This window comes from Pan paniscus, chromosome 3, assembly GCF_029289425.2.
Source record: "Pan paniscus chromosome 3, NHGRI_mPanPan1-v2.0_pri, whole genome shotgun sequence".
NCBI lineage: Eukaryota > Metazoa > Chordata > Mammalia > Primates > Hominidae > Pan > Pan paniscus.
In genome coordinates this window covers 55,960,580-55,984,130 of record NC_073252.2, presented here as the reverse complement: position 1 = coordinate 55,984,130, position 23,551 = coordinate 55,960,580, and the positions used below count along the sequence as shown (strand labels likewise).

Here is a 23,551-nt window from a genome sequence, read left to right as displayed (position 1 = left end):
GACACTCAACTGGATTTACAAATTCAGAAATATTGAGGGAGAAGGTTACACAAACCTAATTATATGCTATTATCCTGATCAACAAATACTTACTGAGCATCTATTATATTTGAAAAACGGATAGATATACTAAACCAATAATTAATTGCTTAAAAGTATTAATATGCATGGTAAATAACTTTCTTAATGGCAAAAATTAACTTGATCCTTTCTATGAAAAGTTGTAAAAATAAAGATTATATGTAAATTTTATCAATTGAACGTAGCAATTTCTATCTGCCTACCATCATTAAAGCAAACACCCTAAACCTACTTTCAGTAATCTTCCTACTATCGCCTATAACAAGAAAAGCACAACTCTTGCAGCCAGATATTTATTTTCTTTTTCTTTTCTTTTCTTTTCTTTTTTTTTTTTTTTGAGACAGAGTTTCCCTCTTGTTGCCCAGTCTGGAGTGCAATGGCGAGATGTAGACTCACTGCATCCTCCGCCTCCTAGGTTCAAGCGATTCTCCTGCCTCAGCCTCCGGAGTAGCTGGGATTACAGGCATGCGCAACCATGCCTGACTAATTTTTGTATTTTTAGTAAAGACGGGGTTTCACCATGTTGGTCAGGCTGCTCTCAAACTCCTAAACTCAGGTGATCCACCCGCCTCGGCCTCCCAAATTGCTGGGATTACAAGCGTGAGCCACCGCGCCCGGCCGCGCAGCCAGATATTTCTAGGAAGGTAAACATACATATATATATATATTTTTTTAGACGGAGTTTTTCTCTTGTTGCCCAAGCTGGAGTGCAATGGCACGATCTCAGCTTACCCAACTAACAGTGAACTATGAGCTTTAATTTTATTTTTTAAACAGTTTCATAAATGAACTTAATTATTCCATAGTGAGTACAATTTTTTTGGCATTAACAAATCAGACAGTCAAATATGTGAACTAGTTTTCTAGTGCTACCATAACAAAGTACCACAGAGTGAGTGGCTTAAATTACAGAACTTTTTTATCTTACAGGTCTGGAAGCTGGAATTTCAAAATCAAGGTTTGACAGTTGTTTCTTTCTTAGGACTGTGAGAGAAGGAGTTGATCCAGGCATCTCTACTTGCTTAGTAGGTGGTCATCTTTATGTTTACATAATGTTCTTCTTGTATGCATGTCTGTCTCCAAATTTCCTCTTTTAATAGGAGCACCCATCATATTGAATTAGCAGTTTACCCTAATAACCTCAATTTCACTGGATTTCCCTCTTTAAGGACCTCCTTCCATATAAGGTCACATTCTGATGTACTGGGGGTTAGGATCTCAGCGTATAAATTTGAGTGGGACATAATTCAGCCCATAACAGCATTTAACTGAAGAATTGGTGATAACTAGAGGGTTGATACAGTCTAAAGGTAAAACTAGCCTAAATGGTAACTTTTTTTTTTTTTTTTTTTTTTGGCTAATTCTCATTGTGCATTTATTTCTTGCCAGAGCTTTTGCTTGATGCTAGGTATTTGAAGATAAAAAAAAGTTGAATTTCTGCTGTTGACTGTATTGAGAGACCGACAGGTCAACAGATTAATCTAGAGGTAATCTGTATTATAATAGGTGTATATCTGAGACACTGTGGAGGGAAGGAGGAGGAAGAACTTCCCCAGGGGAGTCAGGGAAGACTTTACTGGAGAGGTAACACTGAACTTGTGAAAAGACAACAAGAAGCTCATTATTATTTTTATTAAAAAGGCTGATATGAATTTGGGATAAAGAAATGCACAAAGTGGCACAAAGAAGATCCAGACATGTTAAGAAGGGAAAACAATCTATTTCAGTCTGAAAAGGAGATGTTGTAATAACCTGACAACATTCAATTGACTGATCAGATCTTGGCCTTTGTACAAATCGAGAAGTAGAAAATAAGCTAGAAATATTACTCAGAGACAGCCCTGATTCCATTGAATCTCATTTTCCTTCTGTACAAAGTAAAGGTAATAGAATTTTGTGCTAACACTGTGTACATGTACTACCATGATAATAAAAAGTAAATAAAGATGTTTTATTCTTTAAAATATTTATCTATACTGAGACCCAATCATAATAACAATTTTTTATTGTACTTTCCTTTGTGCTAACATTGCTCTATGACTTTTTGTAAGTTATCTGGAAATTTTGCAAGGGGTGTTTCTAACTTACAAACAATAAAATATGAGAAAGATGACAGATTAAAAATAGCTATGCATTCTTAGCAGCTCCTCACTTTAAGAGGGAGAATCTATTTTCCAACCCCTTGATTCTGTGCTGACTTTATGACTCGCTTTGGCACTAGGATACTTTAAAAGTGATGTTGTAGATGTTCCAGGTGAACAAGGCAAGAAGCCTAGGAGCTTCTCTCCTACCCTGTTAGAATGCTGCTGCCAAGCTCATCTGCTAGAGACACTAGGACCAGGAAATGGGTAATACCAACAACCAGACACGTGAGTGAGGCAGCCCCAAGCAAGTCACCAAGAAACTGACTACAGCCCCATGAGTGACCCCAGGAGACACCATCAGAAGAACCACTCAGCTGATCCCAAAGTTGTTTCATCACCTAGCCCAAACTGATGACCTTCAGAGTCGTGAGTCAGAATAAAATGGTGGTTGTTTTAACAGACTGCATTTTGGAGAGACAATAGATAACTAATAAAGTAGCAAGTCAAATAAAGTGGTGTATTAGTCTGTTCTCACACTGCTGTAAAGAACTACCTGAGACTAGATAATTTATGAAGAAAAGAGGTTTAATTGACTCACAGTTCCACAGGCTGTACAGGAGGCATGGTGGGGGAGGCCTCAGGAAAGCTACAATCATGGCAAAAGGCAAAGGGGAAGCAAGCATGTCTTACGTGGTAAGAGCAGGAGGAAGTGGGAGAGTGAAGGGAGAAGGGACACACCCTTTTAAACCATCAGATCTCATGAGAACTCACTCACTATCATGAGGACAGCAAGGGGGAACTCTGCCTCCATGATCCAAACACCTCCCATTAGGAGCCTCTTCCAACACTGAGGATCACAACTCGACATGAGATTTGGGAGAGAAAACAGAGCCAAACCATATCAAGTGGCCTAACCCATTTTATCCTTGAGTTGTTTGACTACAATGTGCATTATTTTCTTTAGACCGTCCTAAAGGAGCTCATGGTATGAATGGCTATTAGCTATTAATTAGTACCCTGACACTGGTTCTACAAATTTTAGAAAGCCAATCCTACAACCAAAATTCAAGCTAACAATCTTTAGCAGTCACGAAAATAATCTACTTTTAATGAAAATCTCCCTGTATTAAACATCAGAAAACTGAGTTCTAGCCGAATTTTGTAATAAAATAGTTCTGTGACATTTGGTAACTCCTTAATGGTCTCTGAGCCTTCACAGTTCCATTTATAAAAGGAGAAGGCTGTTTTTTCATGTGTGATCTCAAGTTTTGAACCAAATTCCTGTCTGGCTATCAAGGGATCAGTGTCTGGCCTTAACCTTTGATTGGTTTGTTCCTCTCCATACAATCTGGCTTCCTTTTTAGGGGCTTGTTGAAAGCAGCAGTAACAATTATAACTAACTTACACCTATAAAAGAAAAAAATTGCCACTTCTAATGTGGAGGACAAAAATGATGGTAGGAGTACTAACCTCTTCACAGGTCAACATGAGGTCCAGCATGTAGTTTGGTAGACTTTCTTCCCCTCACTTGAGGGCCTTATGAATTTAGATTCCAGGTTTTAATATTAAGTATAGCCAAGGAATACAAATCAGAGGCTGATGCCCTGCTATTAGGGTGATTTATGGCTCTCCTGTAAACACAGCAACTATAATTCCTTGGTTTGAGTTGGTTATACAGTTTCTGCAGAAGAATTCACACTCACAACAGCCCCTTTGTGAGGTCAAGAACTCAGTTGTGTGCAGCAATGGCCAGTGTGGTTATGCTCTCTCCTATTATGGGCTTTCAGTTTTTTCTGCCTCATTTCCCATTTTCTTTCCTCCTGGTTCTCCTTAGTAAAATAGTAGTCGCATTTGGCCCAGCAACCCCATTACTGGGTATATACCCAAAGGATTATAAATCATTCTACTATAAAGACACATGCATAAGTATGTTTATTGCTGTTCACAATAGCAAAGACTTGGAACCAACCCAAATGCCCATCAATGATAGACTGGATAAAGAAAATGTGGCACATATACACCATAGAATACTATGCAGCCATAAAAAAGGATGAGTTCATGTCCTTTGCAGGGACATGGATGAAGCTGGAGACCATCATTCTCAGCAAACTGACACAAGAACAGAAAACCAAACACCGCATGTTCTCACTCATAAGTGGTAGTTGAAAAATGAGAACACATGGACATGGGGGAGGGGGGACATCACACACTGGGGCCTGTTGGGGGTTGGGGCTGGGGGAGGGATAGCGTTAGGAGAAATACCTAATGTAAATGATGGGTTGATGGGTGCAGCAAACCACCATGGCACACGTATACCTATGTAACAAACCTGCACGTTCTGCACATGTACCGCAGAACTTAAAGTGTAATAAAAATATAAATAAATAAATAATAAAATAGTAGTCATAAGCCTTTGCTGTGAGGTATAATTTCTGGGGGGCCCGATTGTCTATTTCAGGCTCCCCTAAAAGTGAGTCTGACACAAAGACTTAAGTGCAGTTTGTCTTGGAGATGATTATAGAAAGGAGTGAGGAAGTGGGGGAATGTGGAATAGGGAAGAGAAAAAAATCTAATAAAGGGTATGTAATAAATGAGATATCACTGTGGGCAATCAGAGCTCAACCTTGCCTGGAGTCTTACACAAACCTTGTAAAATGTTCCTCAGAATTGTCCCTAAGACTTCAATTTCGTGTCATATTGAAGTAAAACAGAAGTTTTAACTTCCTGTCTTAAAGAACTAGAAAACCCAAACAATATATGAAGCAACTCCTTTTACACATTAGACAACAAACAGGGAAAGATTACAATCCCTGAGTAAAGGAAATAAACAAGATGAGATCGATGAACACCCTGGATTTTTTGCTGGTGCAATTCTGGACCACTGTGCAGGAGGAGAGATCCAAAGTAGACCATGGTAGTCTTGCTGAGTTGAGGGAGCTCAGATTTGAGTAGAGGATAACTAGGGTGTCTAGAAGTTTAGGAAAAGAGTTTGAGGAAGGAGAGATCTGTGAAGGAAACCTGAGCTCCAGAAATCTGCACTGAGGTCCCATTGGATCTGTTTGATCAATATTAAGTCACTCATGCATAGGATGAAACTCCATAAGTTAAGCAAAGAGTAACCAGAAAATTGTCAGCTGAGCAAATCTCAGACCTAACATGGAGTGGGGAAACATTTGAGGTCTGGCCTATCAGAAAGAAGAGAACTCATGAGCACTCAGGGCATCACTAAAGGCACGGGAAGGACATGACTTAGTAGTACAGCTAAACAAACCCTAGAGTGAAGAACGTTTCCAGACCACCCTAACAAAGCTCAACAAGCCTCAAATAGATAATGCTGATGCCCTAGTTACTTAACCACTTGACAGAACAAAACCCGAGACTCCAAAGAAGGAAAACAAATATTGACACTCAGCAACTTAAGATTCAAAATTTCCTGCAGAAATCAGCATAAGCCATAATAAGTAAAACAAAATCAAGTCAATATAGAACAATATAGAACAACAATAAAATAGTTATTACAAATATGCTCAGGGGATTAAAAGAAAGTATAATCATAATGAAGAGAGAAGTGGAATACTTTATATATTTATATATTTATTTTATTCTATTTTTATTATCTTTATTTTATTCTAATATAAAATATTTAAAATTTATATAGAAATGTATGAAGAGAGAAAAAGAGAAAGAAACTTCTTGAATTATCTAACCGAGAGACTGGGAAAATTGAATATTCATCCATTAACTTCTGTTCATCCTCTAAGGGTATGAAATCACAGGCCATCCTGCCTGTGAGCTGTCTGCCAAGCCTGCTTTCCCAACACCAGTTGGAGAAAGCCCTCAGGTAGAGAGGCATTATAACAGGCAGCTAAAATTGCAAAACCGTTGTCCATTGCAACTATTGAACTCATTGGTGAGTGGAGGAGATATGCAGTGGACCATCACTGGCGAAGACAGGATAGGCCTTTTTCTTTATTATTTACATAGGTAGCCAGGAAAGACAAACAATGTGATGTTTTTCTGGATTGCCCCCACTGTGCTATTGTGGGTCTGACATCTCCACCATCCCTCAACGTCTCTCCAGTTACTTCTGGAACACCTGACATGGTGACTCAGGAGGACTCACAAAGAAGGACTCATGATGACAGAATTAGTGTTAGACACGTCTCCTCCTCTCCTTCTCTAGCTCCCACAGTAACATTGTCAGAGGCGTTGGAACGAAAGTGACTCTGTCTTAACTGAGGGCTAGGAAAAATAAGGCTGGGACCTACTAGACTGCATTTCCAGAAAGTTAGGGATTCCTAGCCTCTAGATGTTTACAGTTAGAGAACAGATTGATAATATTTACTAAACAGATTAGAATTAGGAGTTTCCTGATATCCCATTATCTTGAGAACAGAAGCATTCCTAATTTTGCTTTAAAGATGCCAATATCAATTCTTGCAAAATATAGTAATTAAGAATATTAATTCTTTATCACAAACTCTTGTAGCAGAGCACATTTCCCCATGATCTCTTTTTCTCGTATACATAAACAAGCATTGTACCTAGGGTGAACACGTTCCTCCTCTTACTTTTGGGAACACCCTACTCTGCCTGTGGAGTAGCTGTTCTTATACCACTTTCTTACAAAACTTGCTTTCACTTTGCTCTGTGGACTCACCTTGAATTCTTTCTGCCCAAGATCCAGGAACCCTCTCTTGGGGTCTGGATTGAGACCCCTTTCTGGTAACATCTTTCTGGCGACCATGAAGGGACAATACTGAGAAGAACCTTGACCCAAAGGAAATAGACTGCAGTACCAATTAGCTGACTTTGGGTAAGCAGTGGAGTACCCAGCTAAAGGATGGGATTAGGTTAGAGGCCCAACTTAGGGGAGTTAGAGTCTCTCCTGACAGAGAGGATTAAAGGTTCCTCTTAATAAAAGGCAAGAACACTTGACTGAACCTGGGTTTCAGGCCCAACTTTGGAGGTTAGAGTCCTTCCTAAGATTTATGGGGTTAGAGGGCCCTCAGTAAAGTTCCTCTTGGCTAAGAATAGGTTTGGCATCAGGGGATGTTAACTGCTATGCTGTTTGTATTTATCTGCCTTGTCCTCTTTGCTGCATGAATCCATTTTTTGGGCACTGTCTCTGTTTCACTGTCATTTTCAGGAGACTTCATTTAACTGATCTTAGAGATTTTAACTTTCTCTAAAATTGCTGATGAAGATTTGGTATTTAAGCAATAAGATTACATAAATGTGGTTATGTTTTGTTGCAATCACTAGGCGTGATCGAGAAGCACTAGGATGGAAATCAGGGGACCTTTCTCCTTGCTGTTTTGTTTCATTTGCACACTAAAAACACTTCTTATCTTTTCAAAATTTGGGCAAATCAGTTTTGCTTGTCCAATCCACACTGCAACTATTGCCCAGAGCCTACTTGCTCTGGTCATTTCCATCTAAATCCCCTTCATTTCCTTTGCCTTATTTGACATTTCTTTCATTGGGTACTATGTGGTGGTTTATCTAAGATTCATGGCTCAGCTCATTTACATTATTTGGCTAGTGTGGGTAAGATAATTCAATTTTCAGCAGCGATCTCCTCATTAATGCAGCTGGCCTTAAAAACCTCTCCTATCCTTTTTAGTGGAACTTGGCCAGTGGCAATACAATCTCACTGGTTTGGAACTTTTCTTTCAACATCACCTGCCTCCTTCATGGGAACCATGACATTGATCCCAAAGGACTTATCACTAGGATGTATCCTTGAACACTGAGATCAGTTTAAAATAAATGGGATTAAGGAGAAAATTGGTGAATTACTGTTTCTATGTAATACTGTTTGGCCTCAGTATTATTTGGAAAAACAAAAGAAATGGTCTCCTATTGGAAGTACAGCCTTTAATAATATAGTATATAATTAAATATGTAGTATTTAATATTATAGTATATAATATACTATAATAATATAAGTATAATATTATAGTATAATTCAACCTGATTTGCTTTGTAAGTGGGATGAAACATGGGATGAAATACCATGCGTTCAAGCATTTTTGCTGCTCAGTCAGGATAAAACCCTGCAACAGGCATGTGCATGTTTGATGAAAGGAAAGGAAGAAAAAGAACTAGACATACTAGACACTCTCTTGATGCAAGCCCCCACAGGCCAGCAGACACTTTTTGGTGGAGCAGAACCTCCTTCTCTCAGCTATGAAGGTTCAGGTGTGCCAGCCCATTCTCCCCTCTGTCCACCTGAAAGTTCTGCTGAGACCCCTTAGTCCCTTCCTCCTTACCCATCTAGTCCCACTCTATACCCACCAATCCCTGAGTAACCTAGCCCTGTGGGTACTACTTGTAGTGGAGCCTCTTATCAACCTCCAAAGGGAAATGTTTGTCCACTTAGAGAGGTGACAAATGGGGAAGAAGGCATTGTAAGAGTACATGTCCCCTTTTCTATGTCTGATTTGACTCTGTGTAAAAAAAAGTTTGGTCATTTCTCTGAAGATCCAGGAAAATTCATAAATGAGTTTGAGAAATTAACTCTGACCTATAGTTTGACTTGGCAGAATCTGCATGTTGGTTGTCTCTGTGTTGTACAGTGGGAGAGAAACATTGCATTTTGGGGACAGCTAGGACCCACACAGATGAGATATTGACTCATAGCCCTAACCATAATATATATCAGGCGGGAGATGCAGCAGTTCCGGATCAAGATCTGGAATGGAACTATCATCAAAGGGGCAGTGAAGACTTGGGGAGGAGCGCTCATATGGTTCCTTGTTTGTTGGAAGGGATGAAAAAGTGTATGAAAAAGCCTATTAACTATGAAAAGATTGAGGAAGTTTCTCAGGGAAAAGATAAGTATCCAGCTTTGCTTCACGGGTGTTTAGTTGAGGCAATTCGGAAGTGTACTAACACTAATTCTGACTCAAAAAAAAAGGACAAACCCTTTTGGGAGTACATTTTATAACCCAGTCTGACACTGATATCCCTATGAAACTACAAAAAGCAGCTATGGGTCCCTAGACCCCTATGGATCAGCTATTGTTGTTGTTTTGTAATAATTTTTTATTTTATAGAAAAATGTAATTATGCAATGGTTATCAGGGAAGTTAATTCAGTAATAAGTATGTAGGCTAGAGAATAGTTTTCAAATATTCAGTCAATACCAACAAAATCCTGTATGATTTACAGAACTGATCAAGCAAACACAAGAAAACTCTGGTTTAATTTCTATGAACTATCAAACGAAGAAAATGCTCTTCTATCTCAAATAAACCAGGTTTGAATGATAGCTTTTCAATATAAAAAAGACATGCACACACACTCACACACACACAATAAAGACAAAATATCTCTTCTCATTCTAAAACACTTCCTCTTTTAGTCCATATATACTTTGAATAATCTCGTGTAGTAAATCTTTGCTACAACAATGTTCAAAGTCAATCTCTCCTGGTTTGGTGTTCTAAGAAGCCAATAGACATAACAGTAAGAGCATTAATACTACTTTCAGAATCTATAAAATCCCAATGCTATTGCCAGGCAAATAAACACCAAGGCTGCAAGATAACGAATTGTCTCAAGTTTGTTAGACTCCATCAGTGTTTTTAAGGAAGCAATTTCTGCGTCAATTTTATTACTGGTCTCTGAAATAATACTTTTGGTTTGGGTATCCTTTTTTGTAAATTCTGTAGTTGCTTCCATAAGTTGCTTTTCTTGATCTGTAAACATATCTGTTACTCTGCTCCTTTCTAGGTTGATATCCAGTTTATTATTTGCTCTGATTCAACTGGTTTCATGTATTAGTTGTTGCTTAACTTGGTCTAATTCAATTTTCATTTTCTCATTCTCTGCTCTGAGATTTGTGAATTCACTTTTCTCTAGGCTGACCATGTTTTTCCTGATAGAGTCCAAATGAGCCATTAGCTGTTGTACTGTTATTTTCTGTTGAGCTTGAGTGACCGTCTCTTTATAGGTAGTATCCGGGCTGACATTTGATAAAGTAGTTAATGCTGATACTGTTGTTTCTGCTTGTGTTTTGTCAAATCCAAGAGTTTCCAAGTCCTGAACCAACGCATGGGTATCAAAAGTTAATTTCCTTTCTTCTAAAGGAGTTATATCCACTGGCAGCCTATCATATCCCTCCTTGGTTGTGGTGCTGAAGAAGTCTCTCTGCAGGCCTTTGAATATGGCATTTTTAGTTTTTAATAACAGGGGCAGAACAAAGGAAGCAGAAAGAGCAAAAAGGACCTCCCAAAAGGTGCAGCTATTAGCTGCAGCCTTAAGCTCACCTCCCACGTGGGATTGCCCTCCTGGTTCTTAGCCTGAACAAGGGAAGCGAAAAGGTGGAAAACATAAAACTGGGCATCCACGTCACGATGGCTTTGGCATAAATCAGTGTGTGCATTGTAAAAAAAAACTGGACATTGGAAGAGGAAATGCCCAGTGCTCGAAAGGGAGCCATTGGCACCTGAATCAATGGTGGCTGAAATAGCCAAGCAAGCCCAAGAGGCATTCTGCCACATCTCCTATTGGACAATGGAACATATCTCCAGAAGAGCCACAGGTAACCCTTGAAGTGGCAGGTAAGAATATTAACTTTTGGGTTGGGTGCAGTGGCTCATGCCTGTAATTCCAGCACACTGGGAGGCCAAGGTGGGTGAATCACCTGAGGTCAGGAGTTCAAGACCAGCCTGGCCAACATGGTGAAACTCTCTCTACTAAAAATACAAAAACTAGCTGGGTATGGTGGCAGGTGCCTGTAATTCCAGCTATTCAGGAGGCTGAGGCAGGAGAATCACTTGAACCTGGGAGTCGGAGGTTGCAGTGAGCCAAGATTGCATCACTGCACTCCAGCCTGGGGGACAGAGTGAGACTCAGTCTCAAAAAAAAAAAAAAAAGAAAAAGAATATTAACTTCCTTTTGGACATGGAATTGCTTACTCTGTTTTGACCCATTATAATGGGCTTCCATCACCCCAAAACTGTATGGTCACAGGGATAGATGAACAAGCCCATATATGCCATTTTACCTATCTTTTAAGCTGCACTTCAGAGACTTTAGTTTCCTCACATGCCTTTCTTTTCATGCCTGAATGCCCCTTGTTGGAAATGCCCCTTGTTGGGAATGCCCCTTGTTGGGAAGGGATTTGATGGCTCAGCTGCAAACAGTGGTATCTCTTGGAAATCACAAGGCAGATGAGGGTTTGTTCCTTCTGCTTTCCTGTGATAAGGGAGGAAAGACAATGGGAAACATCTACTTCCCAAGTAAATCCTATAGTATGGGACACTGAGGTTTCAGGCAAAGTGTTAAATGTTCCCCCGATTTGTATCCAACTTAAACCTGATGTCCTGTACCCCTGGAAGAGACAATACCCCTTAAAGCTAGAGGCACAAAGAGGGATCCAACCATTAATAGCTAAGTTTTTGCAATTTGGGTAGTTAAACCTCTGTGAGTCTCGTTGTAATACACCAATCGTACCAGTTAAAAAACCAAATGGACACCATAGATTTGGTCAAGAACTTCAAGCTTTCAATGAGGCTGTCATTCCCATACATCCTATAGTGCCCAATCCCTACGTTCTGTTAGCCTGGGTCCCATCCCTGGGGATGCCAATTCGTTTACAGAGTTAGATCTTAAAGATGTCTTTTTGTTGTTGTTGTTGTTTTTGTTTTTTTTTTGGTTTTTTTTTGTTTTTTTTTTTTGTTTTTTTTGGCATTGCAGTACTCCCTGATTCACAATTCATCTTGGCTTTTGAATGGATTGATCCTGACAGTCATTTGGTTTATCAATGAACTTGGACAGTTCTTCCCCAGGTATTTAGGGGCAGCCCTTATCTGTTTGGAAATGCATTGGCTAGAGAATTAAGGATGTTACACTTAAATAGGGGCATTATTATCCAATATGTGGATGATGTGTTGGTTGCTAGCCCAACCAAAAGAAACTTGGACGAAAATACCTTTAAGTTGCTAAATTTTCTGGGAGCTAATGGGTATAGGGTCTCACAGCAGAGGGCCCAGATTTCAACTCAAGAGGCTAAATACTTAGGATATGTCCTAACCCCTGGCACCCAGGCAATAGTACCAGAACAAAAGGAAGCTATCTTGGGCATTCCACAACCCCAAACTAGAAAGCAGCTGTGAGCTTTTCTAGCGGTGTCAGGATTGGGGCATATGGTCAAGCCTTTATATGATGCCCTGAAAGGAGCGAATGTAGATTCTTTAGAATGGAATAGCAATTGTAAACAAGCTTTTAATGCTTTCAAGGAAAAATTGGGATTAGCTCCAGTCCTACGGATCCCTAATTTTGATAAGCCATTTTTCTCTTATGTGGCTAAGAAACAAGGAACCACGCTGGGTGTCCTTATCCAGAAACTAGGAGATATCCCTGAACCAGTGATATATATTTTTTAAACAATTAGACCATGTCACTTCAGGATGACCTGAATGCCTCAGGGCAGTTGCAGCAACTGCTCTTTTAGGAGATGAAGTCAATAAAATGGCTTTAGGACAACATCTGGAAGTTTTAACCCCACATCAAGTACAAGGAGTCCTAGAAGCTAAAGGACACCAGTAGATGACAGGAGGTACTTATTGAAATATCAGGCTTTGTTGCTAAACATTCCTCATGCAACCCTTAAGATACGCCAGACTTTAAATCCAGCTACCTATCTGCCTGAACCCACTGGTACCCTGTATCATTCTCGTATACAAGTAATGCACCAAGTTTATTCCAGCTGGCTGGATTTAAATGATGAGCCTCTAGATAATCCTGAAGTAGAATGTTTTATAGATAGAAGTAGCTTTGTGCGCCAGGGACACAGAAAAGCTGGGTATGCCGTTGTCAGTCAACACAAGGTAATTAAGTCTCAGGCCTCACCAACTTCTACCTCAGCTCAAAAGGCAGAATGAATAGCTCTTGCTAATAGCCCTGCAATTATTAATAGCTCATATTAATAGCCCTGCAATTGGGAAATGACTTAATAATTAACATTTGTACTGATTCTATGTATGCCATTCTGGTGCTTCATGCTCATGGAAGGAATGGGGAGAATGAGGACTCCTAATTGCTGAGGGTTCCCCTGTGAAACATCACTTAAACATTTTAAATCTATTAGATGCTGTTTTGCTGACCAAGGAAGTAGCTATAATCCATTGCAGAGGGCATCCAAAAGGAGACTCTAGTGTGGCTAAGGGAAACTCCTTTGCAGATGCAGGAGCTAAGGCAGCTGCATTAAAGCAGCCAGTTGGACTTGTAGGCATGTTAGTGCCCTCTGCCCTGGTAATGACAGAACCAAGATATACTAAAGAGGAATAAGAATGGGCTAAAGGTCAGGGTTTAATTCAAGATCCTTCTGGCTGACTTATCAATGACAACAAATTATTGATACCAGGTGCTAATCAGTGGAAAATAGTTAAGCATTTGCATGACTCTACTCATTTGGGAAGAGTTTCCTTCTTTCAGTTAATGTCTCTCTCTCTCTTTTTTTTTTTTATTTTTGAGACAGAGTTTCACTCTTGTTGCCCAGGCTGTAGTGCAATGGCACAATCTCAGCTCACCACAACCTCCACCTCCTGGGTTCAAGTGATTCTCCTGCCTCAGCCTCCTGAGTAGCTGGGATTACAGGCATGCGCCACCACGTCTGGCTAATTTTGTATTTTTAGTAGAGACAGGGTTTCTCTGTGTTGGTCAGGCTGGTCTCAAACTCCTCACCTCAGGTGATCCATGCGCCTCAGCCTCCCAAAGTGCTAGGATTACAGGCATGAACCACCGCTCCCAGCCAATGTCTTGTCTTTTTATAGGAAAAGGCTTACTTACTTAGAACAGTAAAGCAGGTAACTCAGTCCTGTGAACTCTGTGCCCGGAATAACCCAAATAACCACCCTTTTCCTTCTCCTTTAGTAAGGCCTGTTCAGCATAGCGGAATGTATGCCAGTGAAGATTGACTAGTAGATTATGCTCAGATGTCCCCATGTAAAGGATTTAAATATTTATTAGTATTCATCAATCCTTTACTGGTTGGACTGAGGCTTTTCCTACCTGGTCTGAAAAGACAAGGTTTCTAACTTCCTATGAAAGGCAATAATTCCTAGATTTAGGCTGTCTAACAGCTTGCAAAACAATAACGGCCCATCTTTCACAGTGACAATTACCCAAAACATATCTTCGGCCCTAGGAATTATGTACCTCCTTCATTTAGTATGGACGCCACCATCTTCAGAAAAAGTGGAAAGAGCTAATCAAACTAAAAAGTACTATGCCAGGAAACATCAGAAACATGACTATCTATATTGCCTGTAGCCTTGTTATGGGTTCAAGCTGTTCCCAAGAGAAATCTATAGTGCAACACTTTAGAAATGATGTATGGAAGGCCTTTCTTAACTACAGACTTCCTGATTGACATAGATACTTTCAAGTACAAAATTATGTAATCAACTTAGGACAAATGCAAAAGGTGCTCCTTGAATATGGAAATCAAAGACTCCCTTCCCCTACTAAGGAAGAGAATATTGTTACAACCCAGCCAGGAGACCGGGTCCTATTAAAAATTGGAAGGAAGGATCCCCAGCAGATCAACTTTCGCCCAAAATGAAAGGGATCCTATCAAGTTCTCCTTAGTACCCCAACTGCAGTTAAACTTCTAGGAATAAACAGCTGGGTTCACTTATCTCGAATGAAACCTGTCTCTTATAAAGTCCCACAGGCCAACAGAACACAAAAGACTGATCCCACTTATTCCTGTGGGCCAACCCATGACCTCCAGCTCCTGTTCAAAAGAAACAAAAGGGATGGGTAACATAAAGATATGGATTGGCATTCTATTTTTGGGTATAAGCTGGAATCACACAAAGAGTAACTTATTTGCTAAGTGGGCAGACTGTAGCCTCTCTACATAATCCAACAGTTTGTTGGACTATGTAGAGAATTGCCATTTTCCTTCACTTCCAGGTTGCTCTGGCATATTCAACCAGCAAACCTAAGTTTATGGGGATTTTATTGTGATTGGGAAACTGAGCATTATAAATATAGTCCCTCTTTTCTCATGTACCATAGCCACACAGGCCTTAGGCCCTTCCTCACTTATGGAGAGACAAGAAGGCACCTTTTTCATCTAATTAGGAAACAGCTAAATGGCACCTCGACTTTAGGTTATACTGTACACGATAGACTTGGGTGGATGACAGTTGTTCAAGCATAGGTATCAGGCAAAACACCTCTACGTTTTGAAAGATGTATTAATAGTCACCACCAGACTGAAACCTGCAATATGGGATGGTTGCCACCTCAACAATGTAATCAGACCCTTCTTTTAACAGACCAAATGTGGGTAGGATGGCAACACAATTTGCAAAAAATAGATGCCCACCCTTCCCCTTGGGGATGGTTATGGGCTTGTGGAACTCATGGCTGGTTGTATTTACTTTATAGTTGGACTTGAAAGTTGTCCTTATCTCCTGGGACTTATCCTCAACAAATTGGACTCTCTCCTGTCTAACTGGGATACTGTAAAGGCTCGCCGTAGGGCAACAGAAACAGGCTTCTTGGTGGTTCTATCTGATGCTGTATTTTCCCCACAGGCAGCCATAATCAATATCAAGTTACAAGTTAAAGCCTTAGCCAAGCACATGGCTGAAGCTTTCAATAATACACGCCATGCCTTTACCCTCCTAACTGAGGAAACTTCTCAGATTAGGCAGATGGCCTTACAAAACCATGTAACTTTGAACATTTTAATAGCAGTCCAAGGGGGAACTTGTGCTTTGATCAAAACTGAATGTTGGGCTGGGCGCGGTGGCTCAGGCCTGTAATCCCAGCACTTTGGGAGGCCATGGTAGGCGGATCACCTGAGGTCGGGACTTTGAGGCCAGCCTGACCAACATAGAGAAACCCCATCTCTACTAAAAACACAAAATTAGCCAGGCCTGATGGCGCAGGCTTGTAATCCCAGATACTCGGGAGGCTGAGGCAGGAGAATCGCTTGAACCCAGGAGGCGGAGTTTGTGGTGAGCCGAGATCACGCCATTGCATTACAGCCTGGGCAATAAGAGTGAAACTCCGTCTCAAACAAACAAACAAACAAACAAAAAACAAATGTTGTGTGTATGCTCCAGACTATTCCCATAATATTACCCGGGCTATGAAAGCTCTAGACACTCATATCTTTGCCACTGATGCACTGCCAGTTGACCCTATATCAACTTGGTTCCAACCACTACCCAGTTCTTGGAAAGCCTTCCTTTTTAGTTTACTTAGGATGATTTTACTTATTTTGCTTTGCTGTTGTGGAATATATACAATTGTACTCTTTGTGCGGGAACGCAAGACAAGCTTACTCAATGCTTTCTTAAGTTGGATACATTAATTTTCCAGATTTCGCCTTTTGCTGGGACTAATTTATGAACAACCCTCACGATACCGAGGCTTTCTGACTGAGTTCCTCTCTACCTTGAATAAAAGAGACTCTAATAGTTAGGCAGGAATATCATCGCCCCTGTTCAGCCTAAGGAAGTTACAAAAGACTGATCTTTGTCTATCTGCCACCCTTAGGATTAAGGGTCCTCTTATAAAGGAAGTGGGGAAATATGTCAGAGGTATTCAAACTAGAGTAACTCCACCTTAAGTGAAGGGTTAAGAAAACATAAGGCTGGGACTTGCTGGGCTGCATTCCTGGAAAGTTAGGTATTCCTAGCCTCTAGAAGTTTACAGTTAAGGGAACAGATTGATAACATGTACTAAACAGACCCAGACTTAGGAGTTTCCTGGTATCCCAATATCTAGAGAACAGAAGCATTCCTAATTTTGCTTTAAAGATACTAATATCAATTCTTGCAAAATATAGTAATTAAGAAAATTAAACCTTCCTCGCAAACTCTTGTAGCAGAGCATATCTCCCCTTGATCTATTTTTGTCTTATACATAAACAAGCATTGTACCTAGGGTGAACACGTTCCTCCTCTTACATTCAGGAACGTCCTACTCTGTCTATGGAGTAGCTGTTCTTTCACCACTTTACTCTCTTAACAAACTTACTTTCGCTTTGCATCGTTGACCCACCCTGAATTCTTTCTGTTGAGATCCAAGAACCCTCATTTAGGGTCTAAATTGGGGCCCCCTTCTGGTAACATTTTTCTGGTGACCATGAAGGGAAAATACTGAGGAGACCCCCAACCCAAAGGAAATAGACTGCAGTACCAACTAGCTGATTGGGTAAGTGGTTGCGTACCTGGCTAAAGGATGGGATTGGGTTAGAGGCCCAACTTAGGGGAGTTAGAGTCCCTCCGAGAGAGAGTTAAAGGCCCCTCTTGTAAAAGGCAAGGACACTTGACTGAACCTGGGTTCCAGGCCCAACTTTGGAAGGTTAGAGTCCTTCCTAAGATTTATGGGATTAGAGGGCCCTTTCAGTAAAGTTCCTCTTGGCTAAGAATAGGTTTGGCACCAGGGGATGTTAACTGCTATGCTGTTTGCATTTATCTGCCTTGTCCTCTTTGCTGCATGCATCAATTTTTTGGTCGCTATCTCTGCTTCACTGTCATTTTCAGGAGATTTCATTTAATTGGTCTTAGAGATTTTAACTTTCTGTTCCCCTGTGTGTCTCCTGATTTACATCCATTTGCTTGTGAAACATTGGGAACAAAAACATTGAAGGTTCCATCTCTAAAATTGCTGATGGAGATTTAGCATTTAAGCAATAAGATTACGTGGATGTGACTATGTTTTGTTTCTTAATAAACTTGCTTTTGCTTTGCATTGTGGACTTGCTCTGAACTCTTTCTTGTGCGAGATCCAAAAACCCTCTCTTGGGTCTGGATCCAGACTTTTTTCCGGTAACAACATTGGTCAGGAAACTGCAGTCACTGTGGTCATTGCTGTTTCCTGCTGATGGCCTCTCAAAACTGTGATGTATCATGTAGCATTCTTCCCCTACTTCCTTCACCCTGTGACCACCACCTCAAATAGGCTTGTGTCCCACTTCCTGCCATAACACTTTCTATAGGAGACTGCGTGGTACTTGCAACTTCTCGGCAATTTGGTGTGAAAAGCACAATTTTCACGTCTACTTGATCTAAGATGGAGACCCAGACAATGTCCATGGAGTTGGCCTGAGGGCCAATGACAAGGACCATGTTTCCAAAGCCTCCATAACATTTAATCCCTGCAACACTTCAGAAGGCTCCTTCTGTTATTATCTTCATCTATAGAAGGGGAAATGAGGTTGAGTGAAGTAAAGAAACTTGCCCAAGATCACAGTGACAGAGCTGGAATTTACTCCAATGTCAATGTGATCCTTTGAAACCTGTCTTTAACCACCATGTGAATAAAAGCATCTCTTTTACTCTTTTTATATTCCCTGTTCCATATTAGCAAGAGTTAAGTAGCCAGTACAGCAAGCTCCAATGTTATAGCATGAGGACTTTGTCTTAGGTTTATGGAGTGGTTTTATTGAACCCTTGGGTGCCACTTGTAAACATTTTCCAGTGTCCTCTAACTTGGGGTTAGGGAGTGAAGACTACCATTTATGGAGCTTCTTGAATAGGTTGCATTTTTTTTTTTTTTTTTGAGATGGAGTCTCACTCTGTCACCCAGGCTGGAGTGCAGTGGCACGATCTCGGCTCACTGCAAGCTCTGTCTCCCGGGTTCACACCATTCTCCTGCCTCAGCCTCCCTAGTAGCTGGGACTACAGGTGCCCACCACCACGCCAGCTAATTTTTTTTGTATTTTTAGTAGAGATGGGGTTTCACGATGTTAGCCAGGATGGTCTTGATCTCCTGACCTCATGATCCGCCCACCTCAGCCTCCCAAAGTGCTGAGATTACAGGTGTGAGCCACCACACCCGGCTGCATTTATTTACTTATGTATAGTTTACAAATATTCTTCTTTCTCATCTCATTTATAATTAACTAATAACCTTGGAATTATTAAGAGATTGTTGTTTTTAACCTATTTAGCTGTGAGAAAAGCTCACAGAGGTTGTTTCTTGCTACTTAAAGTTTGTTCCCTTATTTACCCAGCTACTTGGGACAATCCAAAACTTGATCTCAAGTACTGGGGCTGCCAGCCTCACCTTCTTGCCTGTGCTAGAGGCAGTTACCCAAGGTTCAGAATTCCTGAATGAGTCCTGAATCAGAGACAAGTAGATACCTCATGCATGCACCATTGTCCTTCCTTTTCAGGTTTGGAGTGTGGTTTCTTTTAGATTATTGAGGTCTTTCTTCCTTTGACATGACAATTGTGTTTCTGTCCTGAAAACCTGGTGTGCCGCTGTCATCCTGGGGCAGCACTGAATACAAAGTTCCCCAGAGGGCAAACGCTCTATGAGGTCCCATCAAAATTCCACTAGGAAGGATGCAAACTAATGCAGTCAAATCTTAAAAGCATTGTGTTTGGTATATTGCTATAAAGGATTGAAACAACATTAAACTTAGTGCTAGTTACTTATATCTGAAGGTTAGAACATTGGGTCCAAATTTCAATCAGAAGTTTCCACAAGTGAAGTATTCAGCCACTCACTTTTTATGGTTCTGTTATGACACAAACTACTTGAGTTTTGAAAAACAAAATATTTTAGCTACCATTTTATTGACAGCTTCATTAAATTGTCAACAATTATATGAAAAATTATTTAGCAAAAGCAAACAAATGCGATCCCTTGTTAAGATAACTACAAGAATTTAATTTTTTTTAAATGAAAACAAGTTTATTAAGAAAGTAAAGCAATAAAGAGTGGCTATTCCATAGGCAAAGCAGCAGCCTGAGCTGCTGGTTGGCCATTTTTATGGTTATTTCTTGATTATATGCTAAACAAGGAGTGGACTATTCATGAGTTTTCTAGGAAAGGGGTGGGCAATTTCCTAGAACTGAGGGTTCCTCTCCTTTTTAGACCATACAGGTAACTTCCTGATGTTGCCATGACACTTGTAAACTGTCATGGGGCTGGTAAGAGTGTCTTTTAGCATGCTAATATATTATAATTAGTGTATAATGACGAGTGAGAACGACAGAGGTCACTCTCGTCTCCATCTTGGCTTTGGTGGGTTTTAGCTGGCTTCTTTACTGTAACCTGTTTTATCAGCAAGGTCTTTATGACCTGTATCTTGTGCCAATCTCCTATCTCATCCTGTGACTTCGAATGCCTAACCTACTGGGAATGCAGCCCAGCCCAGTAAACTTCAGCCCCATTTTGCCCAGCCCCTATTCAAGATGGAGTTGCTCTGGTTAAAACGTCTCTGCCATATTTCCCCCCTCCATATTTTTAAGGAGGTAAATTTGAGTAGCAAGGTAGTAAGGAACTTCTTGTAAAAATGGCAATATGTATCAGTGATTCTCCCATCAGGGGCAAGACCATAGTTTGGTAAGGCACGTTCTTTACTAGGTGAGAGCCAAGGGGAGTGACAGCAATCACCACATGAAATTAGGCATAATTCATAGTTTATCTGTATAGCAGATTGAAAACCCAGAAAAAAAATTGAGAAATAAATATTGATGTAAATCATCAGATTTTTCAGCAAATATAGTCCTTGTTTCCCCCAAAATAAAACAAACATTTTATATTTTTAAATATTTTATTTTCCTGTTCTTTGTGAAAACATCAATAAATATTGAAACCTCTCTGCTCTAACACAGAGGGAAACACTGCATAATTAACATTAAACAAGGCAGTATGCCTTACAAGAAAGACATAAAATGTCCAAGGGATATTTAGAACATTTTAGTTCTTAAAGCTTCAACATGAGAAATGTTGACCACACACTGTGAAATCATTTCAATAAATAACAACTGACATTCATCTTTACAGTTACAAAATAGACACACATACATTCCCCTGCCGTCACATTGATCTCACTGGCCATTTTCTTGGATTCCCCAGCCTCTATCACAGTGGCTGACATGTGATATGTCATCACGAAGAAATATTAACAAATGACTAGAGAATATCTGCAAACCTTCTATCTTCAAATTAAATATGAATCAGGATTGAACTAACTTGGGTTTGACCTAAAATAAACAATAAATATAATGGGAGAGTGTGCAAGTAGATTCAATCATAACCTTATTTTACACATGAAATATTAACATAGAATCTTCTAAAACAAACAAATAAATAAATAAATAAATAGAAGACTTCTCCTAAGTGATGCTCAAACACATTAGGCGCAATCCAGGTGGCCTCTGCAGCTGTGTCTCTCTTTCCTCTTCTGTTCCTGTAAGGGCAGGGCCTCCTTCAGGAACAGCCACCAATAAGCTTCCTCCTTCCTTCTGGTCAGTTGGATTTGCCACTGTAATGAGAAAATGGGTGCCCTGAGTAGGTGCTCAGGAAAGCTGACTGCACAATAGTCTTCTCCTGTCCTGTTTCCCCAGGCTCTAGAGTTTTCTGAATGCAGTTTCCCCAGTCTGGCACCCAAGTGGGTACTGCCTGTGACAGCTGTGCTGTGTGGCAAGGACCTCTAGGCTTGGGATGCTCTTTTAGGAATGGGGGTGACGTGGGGTGGAGGGGTGGCAGTCTACACTGTTTTACTGGCTAAAACAGCCAGAGCCTATTGCTCTTTGTCATACTGGGCCTCACTTAAGCCTCAAAGCAACCTCATGATGTAGCTACCATTATTTTCCCTGTTTTGCTGAGTCTCAGATAAACTAAATAATACTGTCTCTGAGTGACATGGCTAATAGGTGGTGGCAACCAGATATATACCCAGTGCAATATTACTGTGAAATCTCTGCACTTCAACCCTAAACTTTTACAAAAAACCAGGGGGTCTGCTTTTCAGGTCTGAAAGTCAGTAGGAACTAGGGGAAATGAAGCTTGTGTTTTTTAACAGGTAGAAAACACTTCAGCACAACTGGCATACTCCAATGAGACCTTATATGAAAGCAGTTTTACCTACATTCACTGGCAGGAGGGAAGAACCTGGGTGGTGACCCTGGGCACTGGGATTATCCTCTGGCACCAGGGCAGATTAATAACCTTAATGGCAACTTTGTGAAAATAATAATTTTTTCATTCCTGCAGCTAACCCTGGGTTTTCCTGATTTACTTTTTAGGGGGCAGACGCCAGTATTTCTGACCAACAGCTCCAGTCGCCTGTGTACATGGAAATTATAACTTACTTTTTCAGCATCTTTTCGATGATTTTCTTAACCATGGGCGATGTGGGGTTGAGACAAGCTTTCTGCCCATTCTTGAGTGTGGCTCTGCAGAGAGAAGGGAATCTCGTGAGACAGGAGGTCGGGCTGAGGACAGGGTTTGGGGCAGCGGGAGAGTCGGGGACCCCAGCGGTGGCAGCGGCAGCGATGGGCGAGACTTACATGACTTCGGTTTGGGCGCAGTGGGGTCCGGGGGACTTCACCTTCACACTTTGGATGTTCTTGAGGTGAATTCCCTGCAGGGTCTGCAAGCACTGGCAGCGCAGTTCAGTGGCCAGGGGCGCTCCTAGGGAAGAAGAGACTCGCTGATTGAGCGGGGCTGTTGGCGCTGGGCGCCCACCCCAGCCGCGTCCGGCCCGGGGACCCCAGGGCGCCGGGACCCACCTGCTGCGCGCCGGCCGGCGGCCACCAGGAGCAGGAGCAGCAGCGCCACCCGCAGGACCCGGGGATTGCTGGGAGCGGTGGAGAGCGTGGCGCGGGCCATGGGGCTCAGCAGGCGGTTCGAGCGGCTGTGCGAGGAGGAGAGCTGGCAAGGAGCTGCCTGTGGCCCGGGCTCTGTGGCTCTCCGAGAATGGCGAACCCCTTTTATGCATGGTTGGGGCTGGAAAGCCCGGAGTCCCGGGCCAGGGAAATTCCCGGAGCTCCAGATCGATCCCGAGTCCGGAAGGAAGGCGACGGCCCCGCCTCTGGGGTGGAGGGGGGTCGGGGCACTCACGAGTGACGTCCGGGTCTGACTGACTTGCGTAACTCCCGCCAACTGTGGGATGTTCTCTTTCTGCCCCGAATCCCTGGAAGGGGAGCGAGAGCCCGCTGCTCTCAGAGATACCGAGATAACCGCCTGCGAGGAGGCGCTTCGTGAACCCAGTGCAGTGCGTCGTGGGTCGGATCCCTTAGACCCATGTAGGGACTGCGCTACATCCTTACCGGGGGGAGTTACTTCTCTGGAAGACATTTCAGTTGTTGGGATTGAAAGTTAGGGCAAGAACTGCAGCATGTCTTATCTATCCTCTCTCTTTAGTTTGGGTTCTGCAAATTTCATTAATGTTTGAAATAAACGCACGCTTTAACAGTACATCTGTCATCTCAGATGACGCATAAGAGCTTTTGTCTCCTTCCTGGTGTTTAATGATCTTAAAAGCAAATACGTGTGTGTGTGTGTGTGTGTGTGTGTGTGTGTGTGTGTGTGTGTGTGTGTGTGTTTCAACGTAGAGGAGCCAGGTGTAGGGTGCGGGAACAGACCATTGCCAAGGGTCAATTCAG

The 23,551-nt window shown here is 41.4% G+C and overlaps 1 protein-coding gene and 1 pseudogene across 1 annotated transcript; both read right to left on the bottom strand.

Annotated features, from left to right (window-relative positions):
* Positions 1–9,649: 9,649 nt before the first annotated feature.
* Positions 9,650–18,274, bottom strand: LOC100986874 (coiled-coil domain-containing protein 90B, mitochondrial-like; annotated as a pseudogene).
* Positions 18,275–20,698: 2,424 nt separating this feature from the next.
* Positions 20,699–23,327, bottom strand: LOC100974886 (uncharacterized). Its single transcript, XM_003832326.5, has 4 exons — positions 22,676–23,327; positions 22,454–22,577; positions 22,256–22,339; positions 20,699–21,426 (listed from the first exon to the last, which is right to left on the bottom strand). Exons 1-4 carry the CDS (start codon positions 23,241–23,243, stop codon positions 21,411–21,413), a joined length of 792 nt encoding a protein of 263 aa, XP_003832374.2. The 5' UTR covers positions 23,244–23,327; the 3' UTR covers positions 20,699–21,410.
* Positions 23,328–23,551: the final 224 nt, after the last annotated feature.

What these genes read in the sequence shown, in the direction of transcription:
- LOC100974886 (XM_003832326.5), bottom strand. Translation starts at nt 23,243, where the DNA reads ATGTCTTCCAGAGAAGTAACTCCCCCCGGTAAGGATGTAGCGCAGTCC. An exon ending in CGCCGGCCGGCGCGCAGCAG is followed by an intron (nt 22,578 to 22,675) that starts GTGGGTCCCGGC and finishes CTTCTTCCCTAG; the next exon opens with GAGCGCCCCTGGCCACTGAA. An exon ending in TGCGCCCAAACCGAAGTCAT is followed by an intron (nt 22,340 to 22,453) that starts GTAAGTCTCGCC and finishes TTCTCTCTGCAG; the next exon opens with AGCCACACTCAAGAATGGGC.